The sequence below is a fragment of the Nicotiana tabacum genome, chromosome 19 (assembly GCF_000715075.1).
Source record: "Nicotiana tabacum cultivar K326 chromosome 19, ASM71507v2, whole genome shotgun sequence".
Classification (NCBI taxonomy): domain Eukaryota; kingdom Viridiplantae; phylum Streptophyta; class Magnoliopsida; order Solanales; family Solanaceae; genus Nicotiana; species Nicotiana tabacum.
Genome location: NC_134098.1, coordinates 140,594,432 through 140,618,418, shown reverse-complemented (window position 1 = coordinate 140,618,418; position 23,987 = coordinate 140,594,432). Strand labels below are relative to the sequence as shown.

The following is a 23,987-nucleotide window of genomic DNA, read 5'->3' as shown; positions in this document are numbered from 1 at the left end:
TGTAAAAGAAGATATACAACTTGTGCAAATGATGTCCAACACACAATGCAATACTTTTGGGTCCCAAAGAATATTGCCAACAAAGTCTATACTTTACAAAGATGTTTATGCTTATCTGAGATAGACTCCGTTTGACAAAATAATGGCCATATTACAAATAATATATATGAATCATCTTGACTCTTTTGTATGTTTTTGTCTTTATATTTCGAATCAAATTTCTAATTCCACCATTGGATCCACCGCAAGGGAGGGAAGGCCGGGGGAGTGGGGTTGAGGGTGATGTAAACTTACATATTATATATAGGTAGTTCGATGGCTTGTTAATTTGTATCACTGCCATCCCTCTAGAAAACAAAAGCTAGCCAAAATGCAGGCCAAAGCTTGCCATAATATTATTCCTCCAAAACTTCTGCCACCAGCAAAGTTGCCGTCCACGGCGAGCCACATAACATTGCCAAGCCACGTACCACGAGCCATAACAATAACAACATCACCAACTCATGAAGTTTATACACCAGTACCTGAAATTGATGATACAATTACTGCCTTTTGGGATTATCAATTCCTTTTTGTGTCCCAACGTTCAGAAGCCACTGAACCCATCACCCTTCGGGTCGTTGAGGGCGCCATACCGACCGATTTTCCCTCGGGGAAGTATTATCTCACCGGGCCGGGCCTTTTCGCCGATGATCATGGGTCCACAGTGCACCCTTTAGATGGCCATGGTTACCTAAGGACATTTGAAATAGATGGTGGTTCAGGTCAGGTTAAGTTCATGGCTAGGTACATTGAGACGGAGGCTCAGGCCGAGGAACGGGACCCAGTGACCGGGAAATGGCGGTTCACTCACCGGGGCCCGTTTTCGGTCCTGAAAGGTGGGAAGATGGTTGGTAACACTAAGGTTATGAAGAATGTGGCTAATACTAGTGTGTTACAATGGGGTGGTAGGTTGTTTTGCTTGTGGGAAGGTGGTGATCCTTATGAGATTGATTCTAAGACTTTGAAGACTGTTGGGAAATTTGAGCTCATCAACAACAACTGCAAATCATTAGCAGAACAAAAAAAACTAATTAATGGTGATTTTTTGGATGTTGCAGCTCAAATCTTGAAACCCATATTATATGGTATGTACTAGTAGTGCTAATACTAAAACACACTTTTTTTCTTCTAACTAACGTGTATACTATTAGTGTAGTTTAAGTTATCTGACTTTTGTTCATTGTTGCAGAGTCCTTTTTTTTTTATAATTTATAAGCTTGAGTTTTGTGGTAAATTATATTTTTGGTGGGTATTTTCAGGGGTATTTAAGATGCCTCCAAAGAGATTGTTGTCCCATTACAAGATTGATGCTCGTAGAAACAGACTTTTGATCGCGTCATGCAACGCAGAGGATATGTTACTCCCTCGGAGTAATTTTACATTTTACGGTAAGTTTGGTTATAAACTTGAATTGATTTTTAGTTTACTTTTTTAGTCTTAGAAAGTAAACAAAGTCTTTAAGTGGGAAAGAATTAAAGAAAAATTGTTTATAAGAACTAAGTATCCATTGCACTAATATTTGGTGCTTGTTCAAAGTTTAGGTTTCCATGATAACTTTCACCGTTAAGCAGCAGAAAAAAGAGTTTTTTTTTTGTGTGTGTGGGTGGGGGGAAAAGAGAAACAGATATCTAGACATGTAGGTAAATTGTTTTTAATTACCTTTAAAATAAATTTACTAATATATATATATATATATATATATATATATATATATATATATATATATAGATATAGATATATATAGTCAAACCTCTTTATAACAACATCGTTTGTTCCAATATTTTTTGGCTTTATAGTATGGTTGTTATATACCTATAACAACATTTGACGTTTAAATATATTTTGGCTGTTATAAACAAAAATTATCCAAAAATTAATTTTTTTAGTGTTACATATAAAGGATAAGAAAATTATTTAAATTTAAATACTCAAAAGATAAATTTAAACTCTAAAGTATACATATTTAAAGCTACTAGAAGATTAAATTATTTTAAGATTGGTGAAAAAACTCTGTAGTTATAGCTTGTTTCATAGATTTCGGTCTCTTACTAACAGTATAACGCTTGAATTAGCGAAGATGTCCAATCTTTCAGCAAAAGTATATATAATAGCTTTGCCTTGAAGTTAATCTAAGAGGTTAACAGTTAAATTTTCTATCTCAATCCTAGTAGCAGTTAGTTGATGTCAAACTCCTTCAACTTATTATTGGTGATCTTATAATTAGAGATTCTACATGGATAATTTTACAAAGAGTCTGCTATAAAGATGGATGTTGCTTTTAATAGGTAAAAAGTTATTATAGAGAGGTAAAATATAATATAAAAAATTGGTTCCAAGAAATAATTGGCTTTTATAATGAATGGTTGATATATGAGGATGTTGTTATTAAAGAGGTTCCGACTATATATATAAAAAATTATACTATCAATACATACAATTAATTAAACCTTTATAAACAGAATATTCTTAGAGCCTTAATTGGCATAATACGAAATGGATGTCTTTCATCTAAAACAAGGAGGAGAAAAGACAAAGAGCTAAGGATTATCCAAGTATAATTTTTTATGTTTCCAATGATCCAACTTCATATGTTAATGTTTGTTCTTTGTTTCATTCTTTGTTTTTGTTTCTAATACTGATCGATACTTTTGGTTTTATTTTTTTCTCCAGAATTTGATTCCAACTTCCAGCTGCTGCAAAGCCAGGAATTCGACATACCAGACCACTTAATGATCCATGATTGGGCTTTTACAGATACTCACTACATATTGTTTGGAAATCGTATCAAGCTGGATATTCCTGGTAATTAACTTAACCTTCAGATTTTACCACAGAACTTCAAATTATTATGATCTCAAATTTTGAAAGTAAAAAATAATGAAAGCATGAACCACAAATTGGGTGACTTAAATAGGAGTACTATATTAAGGTAATTAGGTCGATGTCCTAGTTTACCTTTATTTCTCTGAAATTTATTTAATAAAAATCTTAATATTAAAAAAAAGTGTAGTTTTCCAGTTAAGTGAACTAATACAAAGTTAATTAGGTTATCGAGCTTGCTGATATAGTACTAAAGATCATAACTCTTACCTCTAGCTCTTCATAAAATCACAATTAATCAAGAATGTGATGTCAATACGTTGAAATCTGTGTGCAGATATGCATAGGACCCAGAAGCATAAATTTTTAGATTATCAATGCCCAGCACTTAAAAAATAGAAGGAATATAATATAATATCGTGAGATATCACTTTTCTTTTTTACTAAATTCTGCCTTATGGTAGTAGTGTCCTTCATAAATAAAAGCTTAATACAAGCTAAAGGAGATATCACTTAATTCGATCGCTTAATTGACTATGTTTTAGTTTTTTCTCATTTGAGAATGATCAATTCAATTAAGAACTAAAAAACGACTCATGTTTTAGTTTTTTCTCTTATTCATACTTATGTGTTAAATATGAAGATAAAGTTTTTTTTAACTGTCTCTGTATTGGAATTGTATTCAACAACATCATTTTCTAAGGAGAGCAAAATCGATTGGATTTTCCATCTCTTATTCATTGAAGTGCAGGGTCAATGACAGCAGTATGTGGATTGTCGCCAATGATATCTGCATTATCAGTAAATCCAAGCAAAGCAACATCTCCCATTTATTTGCTGCCCAGATTTTCTGATCACAATCAAACCAATAATATTGTACAGAGAGACTGGAGAAAACCTATAGAAGCACCTACACAAATGTGGGTGTTACATGTTGGAAATGCCTTTGAAGAAAAAGATGAGAATGGAAATGTAAATATACAAATTCAGGCTTCTGGTTGCTCTTATCAATGGTTCAATTTCCAGAAAATGTTTGGTAAATTCTACTAGTAACACTAGCTCCTCCAATTGATGCCCTTAGTTTCTGCTATTTCCCAATAAAATAGAGATAATGGAAATTTTGTTTTTGCTCCATGTGTTTCCAGGCTACGATTGGCAAAGTGGCAAACTTGATCCTTCAATGATGAATGTAGAAGAAGGAGAAGAAAAGCTACTGCCGCACTTAGTTCAGGTCTTTTTTCCCCCTCCTGCCACTGTCTAGGAATTTTTTAGAGTTAATTTTTTATATAATGCTAGTGTGCAAAAATATTTCCGATATCAAATCAGATAACTACAAGTAACTACTCGTAATAAGTGAAATTAGTAACGTATAAACTAGTCTAACCTATTAAAGTAAAATTACACATGATACTATAAGAACTATTTATATTATCAGTATTTATAAGTTAAATCTACTCTTCTATGATCTGAGCGTGCATGTCAATACATGCATCAAATTTAACTTATAGCCTGTTATTTTTGGCCAAAAGTATTTTTTTTTTGTGTGGCCAAAAATATTTTTTTTCTCTCTCCAAAGTTAAGGTGTTTGGCCAATCTCTTAAAAGGAAAAAAATGTATTTGAGTAGAAGTAGAAACAGTTTTTGAAAAATAGAAAAAAGTAGCTTCAATCCAAAGCACTTTTGAGAAAAATACACTTATAAATACTTTTTAAAAGCTTTATCAAACATACACTAATTGTTGTTCAAAAGTATTTTTTAAATTATATAGCAAAAATACTTTTTTGAAAAACACTTCTCAAAATAAGTTATTTTAGAAGTTAGACCAAACATACTATTAATTTGATTGTGTATAAAAAGGCAGGCTACACTACATTTTTATGTGAGTCATACTTAAATAGTTAAATGGGTCATACTACAAGAATGGGGCCATGAACTGGGACAGCCAAAATGATCACATTTGTGGCAATCTTGATATATTGCAGGTATCCATAAGCTTGGATACAAATGGGAATTGCACAAGAAGTTCAGTAAATGACCTAAACACTCAGTGGAATAAAGCTGCAGATTTCCCTGCCATGAATCCAGACTATTCTGGCAAGAAAAATGAATATGTTTATGCAGCAACTTCTTCTGGTTCTCGCCAAGCACTGCCACATTTTCCCTTTGACACAGTTGTGAAACTAAATACTGCTGATAAATCAGTCCGTAAGTGGTCAGCTGGTAGAAGGAGATTCATTGGCGAACCTGTTTTTATCCCAAGAGGAATTACAGAAGATGATGGATACCTTCTTGTGGTTGAAGTAAGCAATTAGATCATCATTAATTATTTTTGCATTTAACTTACATACACTGATAACGTAAAATTTTTACACAATCAGGATATTTTAATCTATTGTTACATGCATGTAAACTTACCTTGTTTTTCAAAGACTAATCCCATAGTTTATGAAAGGCTACACGTACTTAGTGACCTAGTAGTGTAAAAGAATTATATAAAAGTTGAAACATTAATTTTTATAACAAACTTCAGCATTACTTCTATAGTATTCTTATGATTTTGTATGTGGAAATTTGCAGTATGCAGTGTCAGCACAAAGGTGCTATCTTGTAATTTTGGATGCACAAATAATTGGAGAGAAGAATGAAGTGGTTGCAAGACTTGAAGTCCCAAGACATTTGAATTTCCCACTTGGTTTTCATGGCTTTTGGGCTCCTAGCAACACTGGCCAAGGGAATTTACCAAATTTTGAATCCAAATGCAAAGATTCTTGGTCAATGCTGGAGGATAACATGGTTAATCTTGGGAACTCAAAAAACTCAAGGTAGCTGCAGCTTCAAAGAGGAACTCCTCTTCTTTTTTTCACCAAACAATGTTTTCATGTATACATGTCCATCTTTACCAAAAAGAAAGAATAAAATGTACGCATGTCTATTAATATATAGCTTATTCAAAAGTATTAGAGATCCTAATTACAGGATTATTTTGTAAAATAGTTCATTCGTATATACCAGAATCAAGAAGATCAGTTCCAACAATGTCGATTCTATTATTTCTGATGCTTCATATGCATTTAACTTTATGCGACGTTTGGTTTGAAACTAATGTGTAGCTGTATACTGGACTTTATGTTCCAACTCCAAACAACGCAACTGTTAAAATTTCATTGTTTTTGTACTGGGAACTGGGAAGGGGTGGGGTTTGCTTTCAATAGGTAGTAATAAAATAGGGATGCATACTAGTTTAAGTACAAATGTACAAGTCTACTGGAAATAAGAGTGCTAGAGTAGAAATGAAGGGGAACAAACACCCATACACTTGTGTAGGCAATGAAATGTTATTGAATTTAAATCCATAAGAAATTTGAATTTAATCTCAATTAAATATATTTCGGTTCAAATAAATATTATGCGCGAATATAATTGAATTAATTATATATGTCCAATACATATGGGTTAAATAAAGAAGTCTAAATCTATTGGGCTAGCCTATTTAATTGGGCTACAAATGATGAGTCCACTTCATTAGGCCCGATATGCCATCTTCCTAGAGGCCCAGTTTGGTGTCACGTGTCAAATGACGTAGCACACCAAGTCAAACAAAAAAAGCCAATGGGATCGTGCCACGTCTCAAAATGACAAGGCATGCCAAGTCAAATTAAAAGGCCAATAAAATCGTGCCACATGTGCAAGTAACATGTTCTGGCCAATCAAATGCGGCCTTGTCACTCCGCAATCTGATTGGTCGGAAAGAGTTTGTTCTCATCACAACTCTTCCCTCCTACAACTATAAATAGGGGTCTTCATAACTCAAAAAAGGACATCAGAAATTATAACAAGAAGACACAAGGGAACTCGTAGATCAAAGGCTACAATTCTCTGCAAACTGCAAGTGTTCAAGCATTATTCAAGCACTTCAAACACAAATTTCAAGTATTCAAGATCAAGGCTACTTGTTCGTGATAAAATTCGTGGCAACAATTAAAGCGTCCGCAAAGGATAAATCAAATTCAAATTCAAGATCAAGCTCAAAGGCCCTTAAATTTATATTGAAAAAGAAGAATCAGAGGATTCATAGAGATTGTACACCCATATTATTTGAAATCAAATGCTACGATTGTTGTAATATTTTTCAATCTCGATTATTTTCTTGACGCAAACTTATTGTCTACAAATTCTGGCACTCCCGATGGGACAATCTCTACCTCTCATCTGAACTTTTCAATCACTAAAGTTCAAGAACATCGAAATGACTTCACAGAAAATCAACTCCAGATCAACTTCCATTAAGGCTACTAATTCCAAGTTCTATGCTGATGTGGAAAGCATATTACCTTTGAAAGTTTTGAACCAGTTACAAGTAGCAAAGCAAGCTATTTAGGATGACAAGCACTCCAAGTGTCGTCCGTATCAACCCCTATTTTGGGATCTTCAACCTCAAAAGGAGTGAGATCCTAAAAATAGTCCAAAATAATTTTAATTGTTGTTATAGAATTTTAGGAGTTTTTTTTATTTGTTTTGCATTTATTCGCATTGCTCATGCATATTTAGGAATGTTTTAAATCCTCAAAATCATCAAAAATATTTTATCTTTCATTTAGTGTGTCAGTTGCATTTAGGAATTAATCATAGGTTAAAAGCATGATTAAAATAATAGTCACAAAATATATATTAGTTGTTTTTGGTGTCTTCTTGCATTCTTAGTCTTAATTGATTAGTTTTAATATAGTTAATTATTTAGTTGCTAGTTGAAAATTAATAATTAGATTAGTTGTGCAAAATTAGTTCAAATTAGAATAGGTGGTCTAATTTTGAGAGAAAATAAAAGGGTGTTTGGACATTTAAAGTATTTTGGGCTAAGATTTTAGCAGCCCAAGTTCACCAGCCCCGTCCAAATGCCTTTGATGCCCGACCCGCCTGGCCCAGTTCTTAAACGATGTCGTTTAGACCAAAACGACGTCGTCTCTCTCTTTTCCATCTATCCCAGATAGAGATCATCTCTCCCTTTATACAAAAACTCTAGCCGCCCTTTAATTCCAAAACCCCTCAAAACATTCATTCTTCTCCTATTGGTTTTCATATGCACTAACCCATCTACACACGCACACACTCTCCTTCACAGAGATCTCACATGAAAAGAGCTAAAAATAATTTATGGAATTCAAAATTTAGATTTCATATCTGAAACAAACAAAAAAATCAAAAAGCTTCAAACAAAAATGAAAAAACAAAATTGCTTCAATTCTTTTTGGTTTGGCTTCGATGCTGCTGATTTGGTTAAAAAGTATTTTGAATTTCAAAGGACTTAATGTGCTGTTATTTTCCCTGCTGCTGTTGCTGAGCTTCATCCCTCCCCTTCTCTATTAAACTTTTATTTGGTTTCCCTCTATTTGTTCATCGGTAACAGGTAAATACCATAACCCCTTCTGTAATCATTTTTATTAGAATGAAGAAGTTATGGATTTGAAACTGTGATGGATGTTTAAAAGTTTAGAGTTTTCTTTGGATGATTGAAATAGTGTCCTGTAGTTTGTTTAAACATGTTTTATGTTCGATCTAATTGAAGGTGCCGAAATAATATGATAAATGAGGGCACAACTAAAGACCCACTTGGCTCTGCTGTTGTTGAAATCAATAAGTTGTTTAAATATGATTATGTGTTAATATCTGCTTGAAATCTAAGAGCTTAGTTCTGTTTCTCTCTTCGCTGCCCAATCGCGCATCTGTAGCTACGACATCGTTTCAAGTAATTTTCAGCTTTTAAAGGTTCATTCTTACTATCGTTGCCTTGTATGTTTCGGATAATTTTGAAGCTTTGAAGAATTAGCACCTTGGTTGAATGTTTGAGTGCCTTTACAGTATTATCTTTATTTTTTTCCTCTCGATATGTGTTTGCTTCTAAGTTCCTAATATTGTTAGTTGTAGTTGGATTTATGAGATGTCAGCACTAATTTTATTAAAGAAAGTATAAAGGTTTAAAAAAAACCTTTGGAGTGGACTGAACTTTGTGGAGTAAACGAACAAAGAGGTGTGCTTGTTTTAAACTTTCTGCTATTTTCCTTACTATGAAGTTCTGTTGGAAGTATCCATATTATCAAATAGATTGTTTGATATTTGCTGCTTGAAGTATTTGGATAGGGTCAAGTATTTTTTTAGTTAGGTCACGTATTAGATACAATTGTATAGGCTAATGTATTAGTTCGTTCATTAATATTGATGGTAATTTCTTTTAGCCAGAGTGTGATTTTTTTTTTTTAATATTGAGTTATATTTAGTGACTTATCATAATAGTCAAAGTCATACATTCTTTTCCACAATAATCTTCCATAAGTCTTTGAACTTCACGAGCCATCTCAAGTTAGTTTAGGTACAATTTTGAACATCGTAGCTTGCTTTAGGTGCGATTAATAATAAATTATCGTGACTATGGGTACGGTTCCTGTGGCATAGTCATGATATGTAAACCCCAATTCGAGTGCGCGTTTCACGTCACGCGACTCGACCACAACTTCAAATAATAATAATAATAATAATAATAATAATAATAATAATAAACATGTTGTAAATCGTAGGTGCGGTTCACGTGGCGCGGTTTGTATAAATTCACTAGTTATGAAGTCAAGTACACTTTGTTGGAAAGAACTTGTTGCGCCATAACTTAGGTCGCCCAAAAGCTGAGACACTAGTTGTTGGCTTACACAACATATCTCATAACCAGGATGGATCCTTTGAAGTATATATTCCAGAAGTCGATGCCCACTGGAAGGTTAGCAAAATGGCAGATCCTGCTCACCGAGTTTGACATTGTCTATGTCACTCGCATGGTGATGAAAGCTCAAGCCTTGGCAGATCACCTGGCCGAGAACCCGGTCGATGATGAATATCAACCATTAAGCACTTATTTTCCGAACAAGGAAGTAAAATCGGTTGAAGTAATTCCAGAGAACACCAATTCTTGGAAAATGTTCTTTGAAGGGGTCGTAAACGCAAAAGGCATGGGGATTGGGCAATTCTGATTTCGCCCACATGTCAACACTATCCGGCCACAGCCTGGCTCTGGTTCTTCTATACAAACAACATTGCTGAGTATAAAGCTTGCATCATGGGCATAAACATGGAAGTTGATCTAGATGTACAGAAATTACTAATCATGGGGGATTTTAATTTAATCATTCGGCACCCAAGGCGAATGGGAAACTTGAGACATCAAACTCATCACGTACAGGCAACACGTGAAGGATCTCAGCAAACGGTTTAAGTCCATCGAGTTCAGGTATATTCCTCGATTCCACAATGAGCTAGCTGATGCACTAGCTACTTTGGACTCAATGTTGTCATACCCGGGTAATGTTTATATTGACCCGCTGGAGATTCAGGTTCGGGAAAGGCATGGTTATCGTAACGCAATTGAAATGGAGCCAGATGGTTAGCCATGATATCATGATATCAAAAGGTTTTTGAAAATAAAAGAATATCCCGAGCAGGCCAGTGGAGATCAAAAGAGAACTATCAGAAGGCTTGTAAGCGGTTTCTTTTTAAGTGGAGGGATCCTATACAAAGAACTCTAGATCTGAATCTCTTGAGGTGCGTAGATTCTTCAGAAGCTGAACAGATCAAGAACGAAGCGCATTCAGGAATATGTGGGCCTCACATGAACGGGTATATCCTTGAAAGAAAATTCTCCGTCCAGGTTATTACTGGATGACCATGAAAAAAGATTGTTTCAGGTTCGTCCGGAAATGCCATCAGTGCCAGATACATGGTGACCTGATTCATGCACCGCCTTCAGAGCTATATCCTATGTCAGTGCCTTGGTCGTTCGTTGCTTGGGGCGTGGATGTTATTGGGCCAATCGAGATGAAAGCTTCAAATGGGAACAGATTCATCTTGGTTGCCATTGATTATTTCACAAAGTGGGTCAAAGCAGTCACTTTCAAATCCATCACCAAGAAAGCAGTGGTGGACTTCGTGCATTCCAACATTATTTGTCGTTTTGGTATTCCTAAAACTATTATTACAGGCAATACTGCAAAACTGAGCAACCACTTGATGAGGGAGGTATGCAAAAAATTTAAAATTACGCATCGTAATTCTACCCCTTATCGGCCCAAAGCTAATGACACTGTTGAAACGGCAAACAAGAACATCAAGAAGCTCCTCAGGAAAATGCTTCACGGTTCTAGGCAATGGCATGAAAAGTTGCCTTTTGCACTATTGGGATATCGCACAACAGTGCGCACGTCAGTTGGGGTCACTACATACTTATTGGTTTATGGCACTGAAGTCATATTACCTGCAGAAGTTGAGATTCCCTCTCTACGGATCATTGTTGAAGCCGAGATCGAGGATAATGAATGGGTCAAAACCCGGTTGGAACAATTGACTATGATTGATGAAAAATGGATGGCCGCAGTTTGCCACAGGCAGTTGTACCAACAAAGAATGGCTCGTGCCTACAATAAGAAAGTGCGGCCCAAAAAATTCAAAGCAGGACAACTCGTTCTGAGACGTATTCTCCCGCATCATGAAGAAGCCAAAGAAAATTTTGCTCCAAATTTGAAAGGTCCGTACATTATAAGAAGGGTGTTGCAGAAGTGAGCGTTGTATTTGGGAGACATTGAAGAAAATGACCCCGAGACAGCTGTCAATGCAGATGCAGTCAAAAGGTATTACATTTGACACCTTTTCAAAACTTTAACATGCTCCGATTGGGATGACGAAGGCTTTCTTGCTCGCAATCCAAACACTATCAACCCTTTGCAAACCTTTTGAGTCGGTTCCCTTTCTTTGATTGCCCTCTTTGGAACCTGAAAGTTATTTAAAGAATGAAATGAAAAAAAAAGGTAAAAGAAATAAAAGAAAATCAAAAATAAAGTTCATTGAACTACGTTCGACTTAATTTCAAAAGGATACGTATGCAACCTCTCTTTGGGATTCAGTCACACCAAAATAAAAATTCACATTCCCCCAAAAGTGAAAACTGGGTAGATGTTATAATGGTTTGGCGATGGTTTCGCCTGAAAGGTTCCAAAGTTGTAATTCAATCCAAATTCTTTTTATCCAAGTCCTTTTCAAGTCCTTCCGATCAATCGGCAAAGATGTTCAAAATGGGAGGATACATTTACATGGATCTAATGCAATAAAAATGAGAGAAATAAAATGAGAGAGTTTTATTGGTGAAACCCTCACGAGTACCGTAAGGTGATGGGGAGTAAAGAAACTGAAATGAGAGAGTCTTGTTAGTGAAAACTCACAAAGAGCACTATAAGGTGACGGTGAGAAGAGAAATGAAAGAGGTCAGCTCGTGAAAACCCGCAGAGGGCGCCACTGATCGAAAAGAGGATCCTCACAGCCATTAGCATTGACATAGTCCTGGGCAAGGTTTCCCGGTTCTGAGGCAAAGTTACGATGAGTTTTTGAGAGTTGGACGGTTTACACGGATCAGGCATCAAGTCCAAAAGGCATGTCATGTTCATTGAAATCCGCATGTACTCCCAGATAAGTCTTTCTTTTTGTTCCCCGGAAGGGACACCTTTTGTTTAAACTCATTTTCCATTCTATTATTTGTTTTTCTTTTAATCCCTTTCGGTCTAACTTTGTTCCAAAAACTAAGGCAAAGAAGGGATGGCAATACTGATTTACAGGGCTCCTATTTGATACAAGTTAATATGCAAAAAAGGCACCCAACCTCGGCAGGGGCATCAAGTCGACCCCGACTGGCCATGACGGCCGATGCTTCGAAATCAAAAACTCTTGGAAGGAGAAAATCAAATTGAAGTGCCTAAAATGGCGAAATAAAGTTGAAAAGGTTAAGTCCCGAGTGGCTAACCGTCTTGGCAAAGTTTGAAAACCCAAAGGTTCCTCAATGCTCTGAAGTTAAAATTGGAAGCAAGTAGTCAAAGGCCTTCAAAGGCAAAATACAGTAGAAAAAGGTTAAGTCCCACGCGACCAACCGTCATGGCAAAGTTTGGAAAAGCCAAAGGTTCTCCGGGGCTAGAAGTGCAATCGATATTCAGGAAACGACCAGTTGCAGTTAAAATTATCATCCAAAGAAGCCGGCCAAGATCAAGTGACTGACACACTCAAGGCCACAAAACTAATCACCATTTCAAACTAACAGTTGTTCTTTGTTTGAAAAATAGGAGACATGTGCAATCAAAAAGAAACTTTGCAAAAAGCAGGTGCAACCAAAAGAAACTGCGCGAGGGCTAGAAACAGCTCTGCAGTAGCAATAACTCCAAAAACGAAGTCTTCTCCAAATTCTTTCTTGCATTTTACTCATTCTCTTAATAAATAAATAAATAAGTAAATAAAAAAAAAGTTCAAAGTCATGGTAGTATAGGGTACACCAATCCCTAGTTGCGTTTTTCAACATAGGGTCTCCACTCCCTAGTTGATGTTATTTTATACATAGGGTCTCCACTCCCTAATTGATATTATTTTATACATAGGGTCTCCACTCCCTAGTCTCCTTTTCCAACATAGGGTCTTCACTCCCTAGTTGATATTATTTTAGACATAGGGTCTCCACTCTATAGTCTTCTTTTCCAACATAGGGTCTCCACTCCCTAGTTGATGTTATTCTAGACATAAGGTCTCCACTCCCTAGTCTTCTTTTCCAACATAGGGTCTCCACTCCCTAGTTGATTTTATTTTAGACATAAGGTCTCTAATCACTAGTCTTCTTTTCCAACATATCCAACATAGGGTCTCTACTCCATAGTTAATTTTATTTTAGACATAGGGTCTCCACTCCCTAGTCTTATTTTCCAACATAGGGTCTCCACTCCCTAGTTGATGTTATTTTAGACATAGGGTCTCCACTCCCTAGTCTTCTTTTCCAACATAGGGCCTTCACTCCCTAGTTGATGCTATTTTTGACATAGGGTCTCCACCCCCTAGTCTCCTTTCCAGCATAGGGTCTCCACTTCCTAGATGATGTTATTTTAGACATAGGGTCTCCACTCCCCAGTCTTCTTTTCCAACATAGGGTCTTCACACCCTAAGTTGATGTTATTTTAGACATAGAGTCTCAACTCCATGGTCTGCTTTTCCAATATAGGGTCTCCACTCTCTAGTTGATATTATTTTAGACATAGGGTCACCACTCCCTAGTCTCCTTTTCCAATATATGGTCTCCACTCCCTAGTGGATGTCATTTGAGACATAGGGTCACCATTCCCTAGTTTCCTTTTCCAACATAGGGTCTTCACTCCCTAGTTAATATTATTTTAGACATAGGGTGTCACCATTCTCTAGTCTCCTTTTCCAGCATAGGGTCATCATTCCTTAGTTGATGATATTTTAGACATATGGGCACCACTCCCTAGTCTCCTTACCAGTACAGGGTACACTATTCCCTCATCATATTTTCTCCAACATAAGGTACACCAATCCTTAGTTGAGGCATCATTTAAACGCAAGGTACAACATTCCCAAAGAATCATGTTTTCCCAAAGTACACCAATCACAACCTTTTATTGCTTTTAATAATGAAGTAGTATAGAGTTTTGTTAGAAATAACTCACGAAATTTTTCTAGTGAAAACTGGGGCATGAAAATTTTGTTCGTTTGTTTGTTTTGGTGTCTAAGCAGGTTTTACCTCGAGGTACGTGGTTCGAGATGACCAAAAGAAGAAGTTTCAATCCAAAACAAAGAAAAACAAATAAAAAGAAAAAAAGAAAAGAAAAAAAAAAGTGAATCCAAAATGCAGAAGCGGATGAAATGATGTCGACTGCTCAAGACATGACTAAAGTCACGAGCATCGCATTTTCCGTTTTGATCAGAAAAAGCCATCGAAGAATGAATTTGCACCTGCAGCTAGCAAGCATCAAGGTTCAGATCAGAGTCTGCATGAAGGACCAGTCAAGACTCAAGATCAAGTTTCAGAAGACTTATAGATAGGAATCTTGTAACTCATAGTTGATATGCTTGTTTAGTTCCTTTTCATTTTGATTTGGTATAATAAGGAGTTCAGCAAGCAGCAACATTAGTGTAATCACAGCTCTTCGGTAGTTCCAACTACCAAAACTTTTAGAACTACACTAACCTTATTCCTTTATAGCCAAGGATATGTAGGCAACCTCCGAAGCAATGTTCGGTCAAACCTTTTCAAAATGCTTCCTATCGAGTATCAAACGGGCAAAAATTACTCATAATTGCTCACTTTATCTTTGCCCAAAAATTTTTCATGTTTTCGAGCAAAGGGGGGCAGCTGTGAGCACCTAATCTTTGCCCTTCATAGGAATTTACTCCTAAAAATAGTCCAAAATAATTTTAATTGTTGTTATAGAATTTTAGGAATTTTTCTTTTATTTGTTTTGCATTTATTCGCATTGTTCATGCATAGTTAGGAATGTTTTAAATCATCAAAATCATCAAAAATATTTTACCTTTCATTTAGTGTGTAGTTGCATTTAGCAATTAATCATATGTTAAAAGCATGATTAAAATAATAGTCACAAAATATACATTAGTTGTTTTTGGCGTCTTCCTTGCATTCTTAGTCTTAATTAATTAGTTTTAATATAGTTAATTATGTAGTTGCTAGTTGAAAATTAAAAATTAGATTAATTGTGCAAAATTAGTTCAAATTAGAATAGGTGGTCTAATTTTGAGAGAAAAGAAAAGGGTGTTTGGACATTTAAAGTATTTTGGGCTAAGATTTTAGCAGCCCAAGTTCACCAGGCCCGTCCAAATGCCTTTGATGCCCGACCTGCCTGGTTCAGTTCCTAAACGACGTCGTTTAGACCAAAATGATGTCATATCTCTCTTTTTCATCTACTAAAACACCCTCGTCTTCCCAATTCCCAGATAGAGATCATCTCTCCCTTTACACAAAAACTCTAGCCGCCCTTTAATTCCAAAACCCCTCAACACATTCACTCTTCTCCTACTGGTAACCTATCTTAACTCACACACACTCTCTCCTTCACAGAGATCTCACACGAAAAGAGCTAAAAATAATTTCTGGAATTCAAACTTTAGATTTGAGATCTGAAACAAAAAAAAATTCAAAAAGTTTCAAACAAAAACGAAAAAACAAAATTGCTCCAATTCCTTTTGGTTTGGCTTCGATTCTGCTGATTTTCTTGAAGAGTATTTTGAATTTCAAAGGACTCGTTTTGCTGTTGTTTTCCCTGCTGCTGTTGTTGAGCTTCATCCCTCCCCTTCTCTAATAAACTTTTATTTGGTTTCCCTGTATTTGTTCATCGGTAACAGGTAAATACCATAACCCCTTTTGTAATCATGTTTATTAGAATGAAGAAGTTGTGGATTTGAATCTGTGATGGATATTTAAAAGTTTAGATTTTGCTTTGGATGATTGAAATAACGGCTTGTAGTTTGTTTAAACATGTTTTATGTTCCATCTAATTGAATGTGCCGAAATAATATGATAAATGAGGGCACAATTAAAGACCCACTTGGCCCCGCTGTTATTGAAATCTATGAGTTGTTTAAATATGATTATGTGTTAATATCTGCTTGAAATCTAAGAGCTTAGTTCTGTTTCTCTCTTCGCTGCACAATCGTGCATCTGTAGCTACGGCATCGTTTCAAGTAATTTCAGCTTTTAAAGGTTCATTCTTACTATCGTTGCCCTGTATGTTTCGGATGATTTTGAAGCTTTGACGAATTAGCACCTTGGTTGAATGTTTGAGTGCCTTTACAGTATTATCTTTATTTCTTTGCTCTCGATAAGTGTTTGCTTTTAAGTTCCTAATATTGTTAATTGTAGTTGGATTTATGAGATGTCAACACTAATTTTATTAAAGAAAGTATAAAGGTTTTAATATAAAAAACTTTTGGAGTGGACTGAACTTTGTGGAGTAAACGAACAAAGACGTGTGCTTGTTTTAAACTTTTCGCTATTTTCCCTACTGTGATGTTATGTTGGAAGTATCCATATTATCAAATAGATTGTCTGATGTTTGCTGCTTGAAGTATTTGGATATAGTCAAGTTAATTTTTTTGAGTTAGGTCACGTATTAGATACAATTGTATAGACTAATGTATTAGTTCGTTCATTAATATTGATGGTAATTTCTTTTAGCCACAGTGTGATTTTCTTTTTAATGTTGAGATAGAATACTGAGTTATAATTAGTGACTTATCATAATAGTCAAAGTCATACATTCTTTTCCACAATAATCTTCCACAAATCTTTGAACTTCACGAGCCATCTCAAGTTAGTTTAGGAACAATTTTGAACATCGTAGCTTGCTTTAGCCGCGATTAATAATAAATTATCGTGACTATGGGTACGGTTCCCATGGCATAGTCATGATACGTAAACCCCAATTCGAGTGCGCGTTTCATGCGACTCGGCCATAACTTCAAATAATAATAATAATAAACATGTTGTAAATCAGGGGTGCGTTTTATGTGGCGCGGTTTGCAATGCTTACCAAAATGACAAGTGTACGATATCGTAGCTTGTTCAAAAATAACTCCATAAATACTAAAAAGTGGTTAAGTAAATAATTAAAAGCGGTGAAGAGTAAATGCACAATAGGTCTAAAACATATAATCATATAAATAAGTCATGTATTAATTATTAAGCGTCCGTGCTAAAATCACGAAACTCAGGAGTGCCTCACACCTTCTCCCATGTTAATAGAATTTCTTATCCGGTCTTTTGTGTTCGCGGACTATAAATAGAGTTAATTTTCTCGATTTGGAATTTTAAAAGCAAACCGGTGACTTGGGACACTACAATAACTATTCCAAGTGGCGACTCTAAATAAATAAATAACCTCATTTCGAATAATATCACTTTACTTGGAAAAACTCCATATTCTTCGAAAAAAGGTGTGACAATATGAATTCAAGGCATATGCTGGGGCCTTCGCTATATCTTACAAGGAATAAAGCCCAAAAGAGTTGAAGAACTAGGAATTCGTGCCTTACGACAAAGAGGAAGAACAAGAAGGCGAGGATGGGGGCAAGTTTCCATTCGAGAATGAAACTGAAGAGTCTATGCATGTCACTATGCTCCTTGATGCATGAGCCTAAACTGCAAGTCGTAATGCTCGTTAACGCACGAGCCTAAACTGCAAGTTATAATGCTCCTCAACGCACGAGCCTAAACTGCAAGTTATAATGCTCCTCAACGCACGAGACTAAACTGCAAGTTATAATGCTCCTCAACATACGAGCTTAAACTGCAAGTTATAACACTCTTTAACGCACGAGCCTAAACTGCAAGTTATAATGCTCCTCAATGCACGAGCCTAAACTGCATGTTGCAATGCTTCTCAACGCACGAGCCTAAACTGCAAGTTATAATGCTTCTTGGTGCATGAGCATATATTGTATGTCACGAAGCTCCCCAATTTTGAACTAAATCTTTAAGTCGTAAAGCTCTTCAAATTCGAGCAAAGTCTTCAAGTTGTAAAGCTCTTCAAATTTGGGCAAAATGTTCAAGTCACAAAGCTCTTCAAATTCGAGTAAAGTCTTCAAGTTGTAAAGCTCTTCAAATTTTGGCAAAATGTTCTAGTCGCAAAGCTCTTCAAATACGAGCAAAGACTCAAGTCGAAAGCTCTTCAAAGACGAGCAAAGACTCAAGTCGAAAGCTCTTCAAAGACGAGCAAGGACTTCAAATCGCAAAGTTTTTCAAATTCGAGCCAAACTTCAAGACGTAAAGCTCTTTAAATTCGTGCAAAGACTCAAGTTGAAAGCTCTTCAAAGTCGAGTAAAGACTTCAAGTAGCAAAACTCTTCAAATTCGAGCTAAACTTCAAGTTGCAAAGCTCTTCAACTTTGAGCTAAATCTTCAAGTCATGAAACTCTTCAAATTCGAGCCGAACTTCAAGTTGCAAAATACTTCAACTTTGAGTTAAATCTTCAAGTCACGAAACTCTTAAAATTTGAGCTAAATCTTCAAATTACTACGCTTTTGGACGCACGAGCCTCAACTGCATGTCACGACGCTCTTCAAATTTGAGCAAAATTTTCAGGTTGCAAAGCTCCTCAAAATACGAGCTTAAATTGAAAATCGCTATGCTCTTTAACACAAGAGTATAAACTGCGTGTCACTCCTGGCCCGCATGAGTCTAAACTATATACGGTCCACCAAAAAAATAGTTCTCTAGGTTGAAAACCTTGAAAGAGGAGGCCTAGATAAAAGTTAGGACATATAAAAAGAAATCACTGATTCTGAACTACGGTATGATTGATCCTCTTCACCGAGGTACGTAGGTAGCTTAGAGTTTCCTTCTAAGTCCAGTTGCATAAGTTCAAAAGATACATAGTACCCCAATCTTTGTTCGAATGAAGTATGATGAAATGCAATCCATTCAATCAACGCTTGAAATCGAGTTGAGATACCATCTTTCTATTGAACTTTGGATCCCATTTGATTTAAAGGGGGCAAACCTCTATGGTAAATTGGTATCTTCAATGGAATGGTTAATTGGTTATAATCTTTTAAGAGGCTACTAAGTATTTGCATTGAAGCCCGGAGATTCACTATGTCTTCATGTTCGCCAAATCTTTATGCCTGCCGGTCTTCAAGTTCACCGCTCTTCAAGTTGAAATATTTAAGTCTTCCAAGTTTTCGAGTTGAAGTCTTCAAGCTTGTCAGCCTTCAACTTGAAGTCCTCAAATTCGATGGTCTTCAAGTTGAAATATTGCCCTCAAAATCTCCATATTGAAGTCTTCGAGTCCGTCGGTCTTCAAGTTGAAGTCCTCAAATTCGCCGCTCTTCAAGTTGAATTATTTAAGCCATCCAAATCTTCAAGTTGAAGTCTTCAAGTCTGTTATATTTTCAAGTTGAAGTTTAAAAGTCTGCCACTCTTCAAAGTTGAAGTCTGCAAAGTCCACCAAGTCTTCAAAGTCCGCCAAATATTCAAGTCGATGTCGTCAAGCCCACCAAGTCTTCAAATTGAAGCTTTCTAATTTTTCAATCTTAAGGTGGACATTTTAGTTCCTTAGTGTCACACCTCTTTTTTTCCGAGTGGGATAGGAGAGTTTTTCCAATTGAAGTGACATTAATCAAAATGGGATTATTTATTTAATTCAGAGTCGCCACTTGGGATAATTATGGTGTCCCAAGTCACCGGTTTACTTTAAATCCCAAATCGAGAAAATTGACTCTTATTTATGGTCTGCGAACACAGAAGACCGGGTAAGAAATTTTATTAATCCGGGAGAAGGTGTGAGGCACTCCTGAGTTTCGTGGTTTTAGCACGGTCCTCAACTATTAAAAATTGGCCTAATTATCTGATTTATTACATGTTTAAAATATATTATGCATTTTTATCTTTTAAACCGCTTTTAATTATTTTAAACAATTATGAAATTTGTTTGAACAAGTTGCGATATCGCACACTCGTTGTTTTTTAATACATTGCGAATCGCGTCACATGAAATGCACCCGCGGTTTATAACATGTTTGTTTTTATTATTATTTGAAGTTATGGTCAAGTCACATGAAATGCACACCCGAATTGGGGATTATGTATCACGACTATGCCACGGGAACCGTATCCATAGCCGTGATGATTTATTTATTTAGCGCGCCTAAAGCAAACTGCGGTGTTCATTTTTGAAATCGTAATCGTGTCACGCGAACGTGTACATAATCACAGTAGCTTGATTAAAAACGTGTCTAACAGCATTTCTACGAACATTTATAAGCTAATTGAGTCTTGCTAAGTTTGGAATTTGCCTATGGCTGGCCATGAGTTATGAGATGTTATTGAGGGACAACAATCTGGAAATGGGCCTACAGGAAGCTAAAAGATTCCAGACATGATCACTGGAAATTATATATATACAAAAGATAAGTTATGATAATGGATCAACAAATTATTGGAAGAATTTACGGTTGAAATTACTAAAGCCTAAATGGAGCATGAGGACTTGCATAAAATCGTATGGGCCAATTTTTAGGCCCAATGACCTCTAAAATCCAGACCTGCTTGTCAATACCCTTAATGGGCTGATTTTGCAGGTCTGGCCCATTATGCATCCAATTATTTCAAGCTAAAAATATGTTCAAAATAGATTCCCATACCAGTTTTTTTTTTTTTTTTTTTTTGTGCAAGCTATCACTAAAACAAGATCAACTCTCAAAGTTTTGAAATAACAATACAATTACGAGAGCTATACAACATTGCAAGCTATCACTAAAACAAGATCAATTCTTAAAGTTTTGAAACAACAATACAAAATCCGAGAGCTATACCACATTCAATCACTACTGAACTCACATGAGTGTCATGATAAAATCCTTTTCACACTTACTGGCCATCCCAGTTACAATCCTCATAGGGGTAATAGACACAACTATTTTTAATACTTACAAAACCAAAATTATTTACGCTAAAAGCATACGGAACCAAAATCAGTTATACTAAAAAAAAGCTAATTCAAAACAAAATATAACTAAATCTTCAACCTAAACCTCTTTCTGCCGACGACTTTGAATCCATTCCATGGCCTTTGAATTTACTGATCTGATCAACTAGTGGTTAGATCCGCAAACTACAATGATAAAGCTCTTGGTAGCCTAAAATCAACACACATTTATGTACAGAACATTATAATGAAGCTTATGTTTGAACTGTTATCAAGTTTGCAAGATTAAAACAAAGAACTTTGATCTCATTCAAGCTTAACAAATTCAGCAGCTAATGAAAAGTGCTTGAATAACCAGAAATATTGGATTAACTCAGACGACTGCAACATTTCAAATTAATTTTCACGATTTCAATCACGTTTGAATTAAACAACTCATGAAGCCAGATGTTAGGGTAGCAGCAAACCAAAACATATAAGGATCAAACATGAACATAAACATATTTGGTCATTCAATGCAAATGTAATACATAAGGCTTGAAACCGACCTATTCCAGCAGAACCAAATAAGAAAAACAGAAAATAAGTCTCTGAAGTTGAAGTGGAGCAGGAACACAACTCAGGTGCAGAAAACTAACAAGAATAAAGAACCAGCAGCGAATGAAATCAAGAAACCCAACTCAGGTCCTAGAAAAGATGAAAATGAGCTTTCTTCTCTTTTTTTTCCTCTAAAACTCTAAGGCTGGAATCTGAGAAAGATTGTGGATTTTCAGAGTGTATTTCGTGTGTGAGGCCCTCATGTGTGTGAGTGATATATGGCTTCTTATCTAGAATGTAAGAGTGTGCTTTTGCGAGGGAAAAATCAGAGGGGTGTGGGGAATCTGTAAGCTGAAATTTAGGGATATGGCATCTTTTTTTTCAACTGAAAATGGACAGCTGTCCAGTTTCAGATATTTTCTTTATTTTTAAAACCTTTAACTTCTGAAAACTATCCCCTTTTACCCCAAAATTGATCTAATTTCTGGTTTTTTATATGCATTTTAACCCCTTCTAGAGACTCCCCCAAACAACTGAAAAATATTCTATATTTTCAATGCCCTTTAGCCCCCTTAAGTTTCAGTTAATGCCAATTAGTGCCTTCTACCCTAACTATATTGTCTTCTTTCATTAAACAGAAATAACAATTACTGAACAACAACTAATTAATCTAAATTAAAATTAAATTATCAAGTACGATTTAATCAAAAACAACAAACTAGTTAACCTATCAATTTAGCACATACGTATTTTAAACCATAATCTAATTAACAATCGACTAATTTCAAATAATTATTTAGAAAGATAAAACATATTTAGGCGTTTAATTCTTAACCTAAGCATGTAGTGAAGCAAAACTGACAATTAAAGAGGAGGAAGTGATGAGATTTTACCCCCCGATTAAACTTGAAAAGAACAATAATGATGAAATCCGGTGGGCGAATGAAAAAAAAAATGAATTCTCGCCAGCCAATGAGGGGTCGGTCAAATTCCGACGACTTCAAAATGAACCGAAACTAACGGCAATCGATTGCTGTTGACAAGAGCAATCGATTAACGTAAGTTTCAGGCCAAAACGAGCTGGTATCACCAATGAAATCAGAAGAGGAAAAGTTTACATTTTTTCTAGATTTTAGATCTGAAATTGGCCGAGTTTGGTGGGGATTTTGGGAAAATTTGTGTGGGATTAAGGTTTAGGAGAATGTGGGGAGTGTGTGGTGTCAATTTGGGGTGGTTTGGGGTGTCGTCGCCGGCCAGTAGGGCTTGGGAATTTAGGGCGGCTAGGGTTAGGTTGGGGGTGATGAAGATGGGAAATTAGGTAAGTTTTGGAGTTTAGGGGGATTTAGACACTTTTAAATGAATTAGGGGTTTAGTTCTCAACCGTCTGATTGGAGATAATGAAGGGTTGAGATGAAATGCTCCAAACGACGTCGTTTGGTGGTCTCTTGGAGACCAGGTGAAGTAGGCCTGGTCCGGGGCGACTTGGGCAGGGCCATTTTGTTGGGCCGAATAAGATTGCCCAATTTTAGAGGAAATAGACTTCCTTTTCCCACTCTCTTTCATTATTTTTGCAAATTTGACCATTTAAAACTCAACTCTTAATTAAATCTTCCCCTTTTCCAAATAGCCTAAGATACTTAATGATGTGAGAGATGACAACTAAATATTTTGACTTTTTTCATAATTTAAAGGGTTCCTAATCATGCACAAAAAATGCAAATAGATGCAAAACAAACACAAGAAAAATTCTTAAAAATCTATAAAAGCAATTAAGATTGTTTTTGGACTACTTTAGGAGTAGTTTCATGTGACGCAAAAATTAGGTACTCACAGCTGCCCTTCTTTGCTCTAAAACATGAAGAGTTTTTGGGCAAAGATAAAGTGAGCAATTATGAGCAATTTTTGCCCGTTTGACACTCCATGGGAAGCATTTTGAAAAAGTTTGACCGAACCTTGCTTCAGAGGTTGCCTACATATCCTTAGCTATAAAGGAATCAAGTCAGTGTAGTTCTGGAAGTTTTGGTAGCTGGGACTACCGGAAAGCTGTGATTTCGCTGCTGTTGGTGTTGTTACTGCTTGTTGAGCTCCTTATTACACCAAAGTCAAAATGAAAAAGAAGCTAACTAAGCCTATCAGCTATGAGTTACAAGATTCATATCTATAAGTCTTCTGAAGCTTGATCTTGAGTCTTGGCTGGTTCTTCACACAGACTCTTATCTGAACCTTGATGCTTGCTAACTGCAGGTGCTAGTTCATTCTTCTTCAGCTTTTCAGATTAAGACGGGACATG

At 35.9% G+C, this 23,987-nt stretch overlaps 1 protein-coding gene and 1 long non-coding RNA gene across 2 annotated transcripts; both read left to right on the top strand.

The window, feature by feature from the left end:
• Positions 1–330: 330 nt before the first annotated feature.
• On the top strand, positions 331–5,893 carry LOC107767822 (carotenoid cleavage dioxygenase 7, chloroplastic-like; the record flags this gene model as incomplete). The annotated part of the gene is given in 7 exon segments (NM_001324957.1): positions 331–1,127; positions 1,302–1,430; positions 2,713–2,844; positions 3,614–3,898; positions 4,008–4,093; positions 4,844–5,161; positions 5,439–5,893. Coding segments are annotated over 7 exon segments (1,956 nt in total). The 3' UTR covers positions 5,688–5,893.
• A 1,994-nt stretch (positions 5,894–7,887) lies between these two features.
• LOC142173316 (uncharacterized) lies at positions 7,888–14,982 on the top strand. Its single transcript, XR_012703042.1, has 2 exons — positions 7,888–8,265; positions 14,454–14,982. It is a non-coding gene; the product is annotated as an uncharacterized LOC142173316 (long non-coding RNA).
• The last annotated feature ends 9,005 nt before the right edge of the window (positions 14,983–23,987 follow it).